General features: G+C 33.1%; 1 protein-coding gene across 1 annotated transcript in view; it reads left to right on the forward strand.

The window, feature by feature from the left end:
* Nucleotides 1-10,826: 10,826 nt before the first annotated feature.
* The window catches only part of LOC105045810 (V-type proton ATPase subunit a1), a 34,306-nt gene continuing 31,648 nt past the window's right edge, over nucleotides 10,827-13,484 (forward strand). Inside the window, exon 1 of the mRNA XM_010924212.4 lies at nucleotides 10,827-11,245. Within this exon, the coding sequence (XP_010922514.1) occupies nucleotides 11,102-11,245 (144 nt within the window). The 5' untranslated portion in view covers nucleotides 10,827-11,101. The remainder of the gene's footprint in view (nucleotides 11,246-13,484) is intronic.

Consider the following 13,484-nt stretch of genomic DNA (forward strand, 5'->3'; position numbering starts at 1 on the left):
TCCTGATGTTATTGAGATTTGTTGAGATTTTGCCTTGAAAGACTTTCATTGTAGTTGGAAAGGACAAAAAGAGATGAAGAAAGAAAAAAAAAAAATAGAAGCATGTTCATAGAAAAGTATATGATATTGTGCTTTGAGAGTTAGATTGAATTAAAGCTCCAGGAATGGGTAATGTACGAAGTAGTGGACTTAAGATCTGGCATTATCCTTTTTAAGTGGAGGGACCACCGTAAGGTGGGTAATCCGCACCATGGAGAGACATCCCTTGATTTGCACTGAAAGCAACACTTCATGACTGGGGAAAGATTTGTTTAACAGAAAGGAGTGGAAGAAAACCATAAAAAGTTTGGTACTAAGAGAAGGCATGCGTACATGCTGAATAGTTCCATAGACCAGAAGGTCTGGAGTTCACGTGAAACAAACCAATACTGTGACTTTAAGCATCATGTTCATTATTTTCAAGAGCTAACCTTGTTTTGTTAATTATCTCGTCTACAAAAAAAAAAAAATGCAAACAAGTGAAACACAGTGAAATAAAATAAAATTTTAACTTATAATCTTCATTGCCGATTTAAGATTAGATAATTCAAGCAGTTTCATTCATGAAATCACATTAGAAATGGATCCCTGAACGAACATGCATGACCAAATCAAAATGAAACCACCTAGCAGTATTGCATGGATTGTCAACCTTTTGATTGTCACCTTCTGTGCAGCTTTTGACCTGTTCAGAAAAGCCTCCTGATATTTCCATGACTTTCTATATGTCATGATGAAAACAATCACACCAAATCCCCTCAATCTACTTTCTATTCTCTGAGTGCTCATACTATGTAAATGGTGACTTTATATTAATACAGCTTAATGCTCCTCTGTTTACCAAAAAAAAAATCCCCTCAATCTATGCTAAAGCTTGGCTTGTCAGCTTAATGCTCCTCTGTTTACCGAAAAAAAAAAAAAAAAATCCCCTCAATCTATGCTAAAGCTTGGCTTGTTAGCAATCAAAACTTCAAAGGGAGAATCATCCAATGACAATTTTCTCTTCCAAAAAATTCTTTGAAGAACTGAAATGGGAGAAACCTTGGCCAAAATTGGTATGGTAGTGGCATTCAAATCAAGGTTACTAGCATTCAACATGTTGTAACTTTACCAACCCAGTATGCAACCAAATTAGATCTCGAAACTTGTTTTGGAAAAAAATATCCGAGGGCACATATACATGTTGAATATTCCAAATTGGCAGTCGAAATATCTTCGGATGCTTCCATGGCCTTCCGCATCCCATGTAAAAATAATCATATTAGATCCCCTCAACCTATGCTAGATCTTGGATTATTCCATGACCAAAACTTCCCTATGTCAACCATTTAATCACAATCCTCTTCCCCGTATCCCAACAAACCAATGAATGGAAACTCAATGAGCAGTGAATACAAAAGATGTATAAACCATTAATTTAGCAAGATGTCTTCATAATTTGGAACTCAACACACCAAGAAATGGAAAATCAATTAGTAGTGAATACAGAACATATACAAACCATTAATTTAGCAAGATTTCTCCATAATTTGGGACAGTTAAACTAACATGTTGAGGGAAAAAAATCTGAATTACTTCCTATGATTCTGCAAACGGATAAAATGTCTAGATCAAACATCTTTTTTATGTGATTTGATGCATGTTGCACTGTCGCATGCATATAGAGAGAGTTTTTTCATTGAAAGAAAAAAAAAGGGGGAAAAATGATTGTTTAAAGCTAACACCATAAAATAATTGCGACCTAGTCACATCAAATATTTTAAGATTTTGAAGTAATTAAACATCTCATCAGAGTGACATAGCTGGTGGCCTTCATTTGTAAAAAATCAATAGTTAGAGACATGCAATGATAAGGTGCTGCACCTATCAATGGTTTGAAGGTGAATGCATTATTGTGGCACCTCCCATAGGTTTCAAAAGGAACTTGAGTTGGGATGGAATAAAGTTTCTATTTTCAAATATGTTCTAACGATACAAATGATTATAAATAGGTTATGTAGTGTTGAAAATGAAAGTAACTTATATGGGTCTAAATTCAAAATCAAGAACCTAAATTTATTGTATATGTTGGATCCAGCTATAATCAGTGTTGTTAATGGCCTTAGGTGCACCTAGGCGCTCGGAGTTTCTGGAGCTTAGACACAAGGTGCATGCATGCGCATGAGAGACAAGAACTAGCTATAGACAAGAATTTCAACAAGTAAAAACTAGCATCCTATTATTAAAAAGTAAAAATAGAAAAAGATCTAGCTATAGACAAGAAGTTTAGCATGTAAAAACTAGCTCTAACCCAAAAACAATCAAATAAGTATTTTTTAAATTCCTAATTGACTAGTCCTACTCACCATCATCAAGTAAACCAGCTTCATCATTTTCTTCTTATTTCTCTCCAATATCTTTCTCATACTCATCATCTATCTCTTCCTCTGATTTATCTACAAGCTGCACTTGGGATGGTCTACTAGACTTTGATCTTGATGATGAAGCTGAAGCTCCCTCTTTGAAAAATATTTTTGCACCAACTCTAGTGCGATAAGCATGCTCATACGCTTCAGAAGCTTCAGCAATAAGATCCCATGTCAAACCATCATCACCATCACTAAATACTTGTTCTTATTCATCATTCCCATCTGTATGAACTCGTTTTATTCTTTCAGTCAACCACTCATTGCAATCATCAATATCTTTTAATGATATAGGGTCAATGTGATTTCGTCTACTATATCAATGTATCAATGCCCGATAGTACTTAACAAACACCAGATCATTCAAACGTTGTTGAGCAAGCCTACTCCTCCTTTTGGTGTGGAGCTACAATGATTGAAACATAACATAACAATTAGAATGATTTGTACTTTACAAATTGTAATTTCTCAAGTCATTTGTTAATTTAGTACTTGTGAGGATACACTCCAATTCCTTTCACAACCAAAAGAATCACAAGTGAGACTAAAAGCTTTTATAGCAACTTTCTTCAAGTTTGGAGTTGAAAACCCATAAGAAAACCACCAGTCAACTTTTAATTGAAAGAAGTGCCAAATTAAGTTTCGAAATACAAAAATAAAAGTAAATTAGTAAAATATGAAAAAAATAGGACTGTAGTATGTAATAATACCCAATGATTTGGTCTTCCTATGTCTGATAGCCAAATTTGATCCAAAAATACCTTTTGCTTCTCGATACTTATCTAACTCTGTACTAATCTTATCTTAAATATCATGGCTTAGAACTATCTTTTCTATGCATTTAATTAAGCCTCCCACTATCTCTTCATCTTGCAGAATGTTTGGATTTGAATAAAAAATTTTGGATTCAAGTAATGACCAACTGCATGCAGGGGACGATGAAGTTGGCAATCATCATGAATTTTGTAAACATCTTGATATTGTTATTCATTATCATTAAAAGACTTAGCAATTGTCTCTTTAGCCTTATCCATAGCCTCATAAATGTATTCCATGGCTGGTCTAATTTTTTCATCCACCAACAGAAGCACTTTAACTAAAGGAGCAGAAAACTTAAGACTCCTATGGATGGTATTCCAGAAAAAAGGCATTGAAATAATATTAACATCTTTCTTGATAGCTTGTTCCTTTGCCTACTTAGTTCTTATCCATTGTTCAGAAAAAAAAAATCTTTCTCAAGTTATTCTTTTGTGCTTATAATGATTGAAGAGTAAAGAAGGTAGTTGCAAACTTTGTGACAGCTGGCCTCAACAACTCTCTTCGCCCTATAAATTTCCTCATCATATTAACAATGCCCACTTTACTATACAAAAATCCAGTCAAGAAGATTATATTTTTTAATATTTTATAGATTGCTGGTATCTTCTCAATATTCTCTAGTATCAAGTCAATGCAATGCACAGCACATGGTGTCCAATATAAATGTCGGTGCTTTACTTCCAACAATCTCTCTAATTAAATTAAAAAAATAATATATAGTCATTATTTCTGAAAAGCAGTAGAATTCAAAAATAAAATTTAAATTCTAAATAAGTAAAATTATTATCTGTAGCAACATAACTAGCAGCAATGTCAGTCACTACTTAGATCACATTTGCTTCCCTAACTTCCTCTATGACATCATCAATTAATTTAAACAGAATATCGGCATCCTTCAAAAAATTAGAAGCATCAATGAATTTTAAGAAAACTGACCCATTTGGAGAATTAACTAAAAAGTTTATTATATTCTTTTTAGAAACCTTATCCTTCCAACCATCTGGCATGATAGAGCAGCCATATTTTTCTCATTCTTCCTTATGAGCTTTCAATGCATTCTTAACAAACTAAATTTCTTTTCTCAGTAAAGATATTCTCACCTCATGATAACTAGGAGACTTTCAAAACCATATTGCCTAATTACTTCAATTGTCGCAACAAAAACTTGGCATATTGACTCTGTTAAAAGGTATCCCAGTATCATACATCCACCTGGTAATTTTCGTAACGATCTTTTTTTTTCCTCAATTCCTTTTAGCAAAGCTAATTAATAGTTGTTTATATCAGTTTATCTTCTTTCCTATTTTTAACAACCGTCTCTGCATTAGGAGTGAAGTATAGACCCATATGATCCTTTTGTCTTGATTGCTTTGGCTTTAGAACAATATGGAATTGGGAACTTTCACTTCCAATAGACCTTTTGCCTTTTTCACGTGAACCAACCACTTGAATTTCACCTTGTTCAACTTCATCATCTCCATAATCTTCTATTGCATTAAAATCTGGTAATACATCATTCTACTTCTTTTTGTCTTCCTTCTTTGACATGTACTCTTTGATTTCATCACGAATATGACTTGGATATTTTTGGCTTTGCTTGGTATTTCTATACCCCCCCATACTATGTTGATTGGCTTTATAAATATCTTCTTTAATAGTTTTTCTGCAGAAGTTATAAATCAAATTATTTTTATATTTTTATATAGGGTCTGCTAAGTGAACATACTTCCATACAGAATCCTTTTTCTATTGACTATCATAAGAATCTATTATAATCTGAAAAAATAAAAAAATTTATACTATCAATATACTACATTGTACATTGTACAATGTATAGTTAATGTACCGTTGTATAAGAATGAATATGCTCTATTTTCTCTATAGAGGAATAGAGAATAGTTTGAGGAGGACGAGAAGAAGAAGAAGAGTTTAGAAGGGGCAGACTTATATTCTCCATTTTCTGGACACAAAATAGGGGAATGTTTAATGCTGCTTTCACTGTAGCAGAATGGAGAATAGTGTAAGAAGGAGGAGGAGGAGGAGAAGAAGAATAACAAGAAGAATAAAAGGTTAGAGCACGTCAGAAGAAGAAAAATAAGAAGAAAAAGAAGAAGAGAAGATGGAGGAGGACCAGAGGAGAGATGACTTACATAGTGTTTGATGATGAGATGAGATGGAGGTGCTTCTTAGGTGATGAGATAAGATGAAGTTTGATGGAAACGCGTCAACTTCTATCTTCTGATTCTTTTAGGAGATTCCAAGAACCTTATGTAGGTTTTTAAAGTTCATTTGACTTTCAATAATATCTTTTCAATTTCTATTTACTATAATTGATCTTTTCTATATACTAGAACTGATCTTTTCTATTTTTTAAAAAATAAAAATTAATACTTACTAGAATCCTACGCCTTTTGTGCAATGATGCCTTTTCAATCCCTATATTACTATAATTGATTTTTTCTATGTACTGTAATTGATCTTTCTTATTTTTTAGAAACTAAAAATTAATATTTATTAAAATTCTATGCCTCATTGTGCCTCTGAACAATATAGAGGCATGTGTCTGAGGTGCTTAGGCTGCGTCTAAGGGCTATCACCTCATCTAGGGGATATTGAGGCAACAACCCTTGCACCTAATGCCATTTGCACCTGAGGCGCACCTTTAATAACACTGACGATGATTAATGCCGAGGAGACTCCTAATCCAAAATTTTAATTGCAACCTATACACTTTTAAGTGGGTTTGATCTGATGTCAAGAAATTAACTTAAAAACAATTAGCACCACATCGTCTTGATCTCCCTAAGTCACCGTACACTATTATATATATGATGTTGCAACTAGGATGGTCATAGGACTTTACGTCATTGTAGTACCTCTGATACTTATGACTTATTTAAATATAAAATTAGCACTAATAATTATTATTTAACTAGTTTCATGCTTGCGCATTATGCATGGTTCTAGATCACATAATTTATCATTTTATAAATTGATATTGATATATATTATATATCATCAATAATGGAAAAACTTCTTCTAAATAATATCCAGTCATTATAAATAACAAATTCATAAAATTCGAAGTAGCAAACTCATGGCAAAATAATAGTTTATATATTTATCCATCTAAATTTCTTATATCAATCCAAATTCTTGGCTATGGTAGTGGAATGAATGATGAATAATAATCAATGATTTGCTGAACTTCAATTTAATTCAGATGAATATATTTTAATTACAAGAGTATAATTATTAATTTTATGGGTCATAATATAATGCTTAGCGGCAAAGCTATAGGTAAGAGCTTATATATCTGTCCATCCAAATTCTTGATGCCAAACCATATTCTCAACTATATATAATGGTAATGAAATGAATGATAAACAATTATCAATAATTTGATGAACTCTAATTTATTTCATATGAGTGTGCTTTAATTACAAAAGTACAATTATCGATTTTATGGACCACAATATAATGTTTTTTACTCTCTCTTTTTAGATGGTGCTTTTAAGATGCTTTTAATTCATTATTTTAATAATATAATATTTTTCATTCTCTCTCTCTATTTCAATTGATGTTTTTAAGATTTTTTCAATACTTCAATAATATAATCATTTTCATGTCCTCTTTCTTTATATTTTCATGTGGCATATTGAAGGTTTATTTTGATCTAGATGACATTTGTCATTGATAATTTTATACTTATGTAGATAAATTAAATTGATAAACTACTTTCTCTCAGTTTCTACTTTTATATATATATATATATATAATATTAGATAGTTTAATAGAAATGACATGCGTCGTACTCCAAGTCATAAAAAAAAACTAGTTGTCAACTAGCATACAACACACATGATACATGAATAAGATTTTTAATAAATTATAATAGATAGTAAAATTTTATGATTAAATTTCTATTATACATTAAAAAATTGAATAGAGACTTCTGTAATTAATAATAGTGTCGTCAATATCGATCTAACACGATGTCTAAAGTGTGATTTTTCCTCTTTTTTCAATTATTTTTGAAGTACATCATCCCCCTTTAATTTCAATTATTTTTGAAATACATCATGGCGATATAACAAATTATAATAAATATAAATCTTTGATAATAAAATTTTTATTATATATCTAGCAATATATTTTAATAATGGTTGAGTAAAAACTCTACATTGATCATTAATACTGTCATCCATATGGCAAACAGAAAAATCTGCACAAGCTGCCAAGCATTTTTGTTTCAGATCCTACATGACGATCTATGCTGTTGATTCTTGCAAATCCCTATCTTTGTTTTGGCTCACTTTGTTTGCTTTTTTTTTCTAAGTTGTCTATAGTATTTCATCTAGGGGTGCAAAGGGGTCAGTTTGGATCAAATCATGAGTAACCCCAATCCAATTCAGTTTCTTGATCGAGTCCCAATATTGGATGAAATCAATGCAGTAGAAGATCAGATCAGGTCAGATCTATGGTTAAATTTTCGATCTAACAAGTCATTTTGGTTGAGTCATGTCTATGTATAACCCAACTCCAACCTAAAATATTTGGGTTTGGATCGGGTCTAAGCTGAATCGGAATCAAATATAGTCAAATACATTTTAATTATTATATAGCCAACTACTATCAACTATACCAAATAGACAGCAAATAATATTTTTTTAAATAAATTAAGATATAAAAATTCAGGTCCTAATGTTATTACCAAGTTCAGATCGAATTGGTATTTGGGTTGGATCCAAATTTAGTAAACCCAAATTCGATCTAAATAATAAAATGGATCTAATTTTAGAATCTGATCTGGACCCATAGATCATTGAAAATGGATCAGATCGGATTTAAGTGGACCGGGTCGGATTGGGTCGCAGATCAACCTGACCCATTTGCAGCCCTAATTTCATTCAAAGGCTCTAACCGTAAAAATGATACTTTTGTAGTTTGATTTAGTTTAAACAAAATATTTTATTTTTTCATCAAAAAAAATATGTATCGATATCCACATTGTAGGCGAAGAAGTTTGCACAAGCTCGATTATATAAAATAATAAATTTTAATAATGATCGAGTAAAAATTTCTATCATTATAATTAATATCTACATAGGAAACAAAAAGCTTTGCATTAGATTGGGCAAAAACTCCTTTCATTATTATCAATATCTATAGAAAGCAAAAAGGTTTGCATGAGAGCCCGTGCATAAATTTGCATTATTAATATTAGTATTATTAACACTAGCCCTCATATGTGCGGTATGGTCTTTTTTTCTTTTTTTTTTTTTTTAAATATTTTAGAAATATAATATTTTAACAATACAACAAACTACAATAACCTGAAAGTTTCAATAGCTAATTTTAGTTGCAAATTAAATAATAAATTTTAATTGCAACCAAGCACATCAATATCGGCATTATTAATATTGATTGCATGTTAAACAATGAAATGACCGAGTACACTAGTACTTGTGTCCCCATTTTTCAAAAGTATTAATTACTTGAAGAGCTAAATCATTTTTTGCTTAAAAAATAAACAACAAACCTCCATCAAAAGTGTATATCTAATTAGTGCTCCTCACCAAGCTATGCATCTTTCTTGGGAAACCAAGTAATGAATGCCTCATATCCTATCGGATAAGCTATAGCATAAAGAAACAACCATTCCAACCCATCCCAAATGTGTTCCATGCCATGCAGCTATCAAACTGGATGGAAATATTACCAATTTACATTTAGCAAACTTACAATATATATTTTTAATTACAACATAAATTCCTTTAGCCTCCACCCAAGAAGTTTTAGTCCTTGAGATAACTAGCAGCAAAACTGGTTATGGATACACCTTTCTCTTAATAAACGCATCCACTCAAATTTACTGACCGGTTTCTGGTATATGCAAGACGTAGGTAACGCATGTGAAAAGATATCTGAATTTGAAGAGATCTAATCTCAGTCAATTATGTATAATTATGATTCTATTGTGACTTTATCTATACTTTATGTTTTTTTCAAAGTTAGGCAGTTTTTTTGCTAACCCAAGAAAGCAAAAGTTTCAGCCCTTCTATTATGCTGTGTTATGTTGCCAAGAAAGTGAAAGAAAAATAATTTTTCTATAGTCAAAAAAGAAAGAAATTAGAGAATTTCCTGTTATTTGGTTCAAGTAAAAAAAAAATCAAGAAGAAAGTTATTGAAAAAGCTTTACTTATTTGTCTGGGATAACAATTATCTTAAGTAAATTATCCATGAGATTAGTTTTTAGCTTTTTCCTGAAAATCAGGATGCTTAGAAAAAAAATTCACCATAAATTTTCTCTCAATATCTACTACCAAAAATTGGAAAGGAAATTCTAGCATAACTAACTTTCTTTCCTTTCACTTTCTTCGCAACCAAACAAAGTCCAAGAATTAAAAGATTTAATAGTCAGTGACTTGGCATGGTCCAAAAATTTAAAAATATAAAATAAACCTAGTCAGCCTTGAATGCAATGGAGATAATGGAAAAAAAAAATTCCAGCCAAAATAAAACTCTATCACCATACTAAACAAACAATATATATGTTTCTAGTCTAATTTTGGGAGGATTCTAGTAACGTTCTGAATTGTCTGAGTATAAAATATTCTCCTATTAAAATAGTATAGATGAATAAATATCGAAGAATATGTAAACAAAGATGAACAAATATATTTGTCAATGTACAATAAGTAATTTTAATTAATGGGATTGTAGAAATCCAACAATGCTCCTTCTTCAACGAACAATGCTAGAATAACTAAGGAGATTATGAGTCAAGCGAGCTGGGTTCAGATCGAATCCATGCCAAATAAGAAAATTTTTAACATCTTATGCATTTACAACTAAGTTGAAAATACAGAGCCATAACCAACCTATTTATTTTACAATACCATGCTAAACTAGCCAATCCAATCAACACTTAGCTTGTCAAATATATACCTTACTAAGTGCATGGCCATTTTGGTCTGGCATCAAAATAAAAGTGAAAAATGCAAAAAAAAAAAAGAAGAAAAAAAGAAAAGGAGAAGAAAACACAATAAATCTTTAATATACTACTATTTCTAATTTTCTTTTTTTATCTCAGTTTTACAATTTTTTAACATTTAAATCGTTTTTTAACTACACCGTATCAAATAACTACAATAATTTCAAGGCTCTGAAGATGAATTTTAAAGATTTATCTAACCTACAGCAAATGATTATATTGAAAGGACCAAACCGAGATTTATCTATAATCAGGTTGATACCAGTGAACCCATATACAACCCATTACAAAAAGGGAAACCTCCTCAGAAACCGATTTATTTCATATGAGTTTGCCTTGGTGGCTGGTGCAGATCAAACAATTTCCATTTCTAACTATTGAAATGGAATGCCCAATGATGCTGGGTTAGCAGGTTATCGGGTAAAAGTCCACATATTCCCACCCTCACATCACTGAATAGCCAACAATTTATCCGGGTTATCGGGTACGGGTCCTGTTATTCCCACTGGCACGTTCCTCGTCCGACCTTGAGATCAATTTTTCCGTTAGAAGACAGGCTGTGCTAGGTACCGCACAAGCAGAAGGCCATGACTTTATAATCCCTCCCCTCGCGCACCCAGAGTCCCACGCCACCCCCATTCTCTCTTCCCCCTCGCAACGAGGCCTCTTGAAAGGGACTCGGAACTCCTTGTTTCCAGTGGCAGTTGCGAATCGTGTTCCGGGGAGAGCGAGTCCCAGTCCCCTCTCCCCAGATCTGAAGCCCCGCCGCGAACTCTCTCCGCCATTCTCCAACCTCCGGATCTCTCTCCCTTCCCTCGGTCGCTTGTCGATTCTTGGAAGGATGATGAAGTTCTTCGATAGCTTGCCGCCCATGGATCACCTGAGATCCGAGAAGATGAGCTTCGTCCAGCTTATAATCCCCGTTGAGTCTGCCCACCGGTCGATCACCTATCTCGGCGAGCTCGGCATGCTCCAATTCAAAGATGTAAGGAACCCTTCCCTGTAGATCTGATCCTGTCTCTTTGGATGTCTGGTGTAGATCTTCATGTATCCGTTTATTATGTTTCTTCTAAGCTCGTTATGCAGTGCTTGATCTCCAGAACATAGTCTTAGATCCATGTTGTATTGATTCTTGGTTAGTTTTTGTGATTTTTTTCTTTTGTCGGTCAGGCTGTTAACTGGATTGTCATAGGTGGGATTGATTGAATCTGTGTAGATTTTAGGGTTCTATGTTGCCAATCCAATGCAATTTAGTTGGGATCTTGGTTGGGTTGCAGTAGAATTCGGATAAAAGAATGCTCGTGTTTCGATTAGACTGTGCCGCCACATATGACTTCCTTATTTTCAAGAATAGGAGTGGAAGTATTGATTCTGGCGAAGAAGCATCTTATGTTCAGGATATGGTTCTTTCCTAAGAGAGTGTGCGTTGACTTTGACTTTTTTCCTTAGATTTTAGATAGTGAAGCAGGTGATCATGAGTTTGCATGCAGAAATTGTCATGGAAATTTATTTATACCTGCAGCTAACTAGGTAGTTTACAGAATCACGACTTCTATCATTGCCTTTTTGTCTGAGAAAAAGGCAGTGTAACATAATTTTCTGATTAGGTTGCTTTTCTGAACAAGATTCTCATTTAGGAAATTAGCACTGTTGTTAATGTATGTATTGAGGCTAGATACTGACTAAATCCTTGCATGGTATTAGTTCAGAGAAAGTGTACAACATTATGGATCGGGTAAGACTCATTTATCACAACAAGACTTTGCTTGGGCCAATATTGCTGAGATGGATTCAAAATTTATGCTCGTCTGCATTTTTATCCATGCTCACTAGTGGTTCTTTCAGTAGTACCTTAAGGTAGAGTGTTTTCTTCATTCATTTAGTGTTCAGGTTGACCCATAAGGAGTTCATTGGTTTTAGTCTAAGGGACATGAGATGTTCCTCTATACAGGGATTGCATGATAGCAGAAGTATTACTGCTATGACCTGCCTTTAGTATGATCATGACTCTCATTTATGGATGATGACTTAATTGAGGAACATGAAATTCTTGTATAACTGTTTTGAATGATTTTGCCTTGCAATTAGTCTTTTAGAAGTGCTCTTATGAAGGTTTATGGTGATTTATGGGGATCATGTTATTGCTCAGTAGGTTCAATATCTTGGCTCTGATTTGGGTGTCTTTGCTAAATAATCAGGGGTTCCTTTGGTTTCCATAAGTAATCAAGAAAGGGATCACTGATGTGTGTTAGATTTTTGCTGATATGAAAGAAATGGTTTGACTGGTATCTCCAAGGTCTTCCAAGGTTGTTACAGACTATAAGGTTGGTGAGAGTTTTGCCATCCACCTGAAATCCATTAAAATTCAAATAACAAGTTTTTTGCCCTCTTTGTTGTTTCAGAAATTTAAATACACGGGTTGGGTATTAGTTGTGTAGAGCTACCATTGAATGGGATTTATGAAGATGAAGGGTTAGGTTGTTGCCTTTTGTTTTAGATAATCATATTATTGCTCTGTGTAACTACTTACGTTTGCCTATATGTCTCAATCAGGATCATTGACTTTGTGATCGGATGCTAATATGCAATGTTAATGCAAACCCTGTTATTGGGGATTACTTTAGTACAGAATGAATGGCGCTCTTCAACTGTGCAACCACAATTTGCTCCACAGGCATGAGAAAGATTCTTCTGATCTTGGCATCCACATCACTCATATTATCCTCCATGTTAACCAACCCTTGTATTTTTTGGAAGAGCTAATCATTTCATTGGATTTCTTTGAGAATGTTTTAGAACTTCGTATTGATTCATATAACCATGATGAACCCAACCTAAGATACAATAATAACATTGATGAGGGAGAGAACTTCAGAACCTCAGTGTTCTCAATGATTTGGGTAAGTGTTTTACAATTTCGATGATGATTTAGACAACATGGGTGAAAACTTAGTAGCCAGAATCTTCTATCTGCGATGAGACATCTATTTCAGAATCTTCTTAGAATCTTGAATCCATATGTGCTTCCCAAGCACTTCCTGACTAGAAGTGTTTCTAAAGTATCCACTTCCTTGAAATTGCAAGCATCCCACCTCGTTGAAAGACATAGAAGAACTGTAAAAATCAGATCATCACGTAGTTATATGTCAAGTCATTTTAGGACTAAGACAACCAAAAATTAAATTAAAATGTTAAAGTAAGCACCCAAAGTATTCATAGGAGGT

Source organism: Elaeis guineensis, chromosome 5 (genome assembly GCF_000442705.2).
Source record: "Elaeis guineensis isolate ETL-2024a chromosome 5, EG11, whole genome shotgun sequence".
Lineage (NCBI taxonomy): Eukaryota > Viridiplantae > Streptophyta > Magnoliopsida > Arecales > Arecaceae > Elaeis > Elaeis guineensis.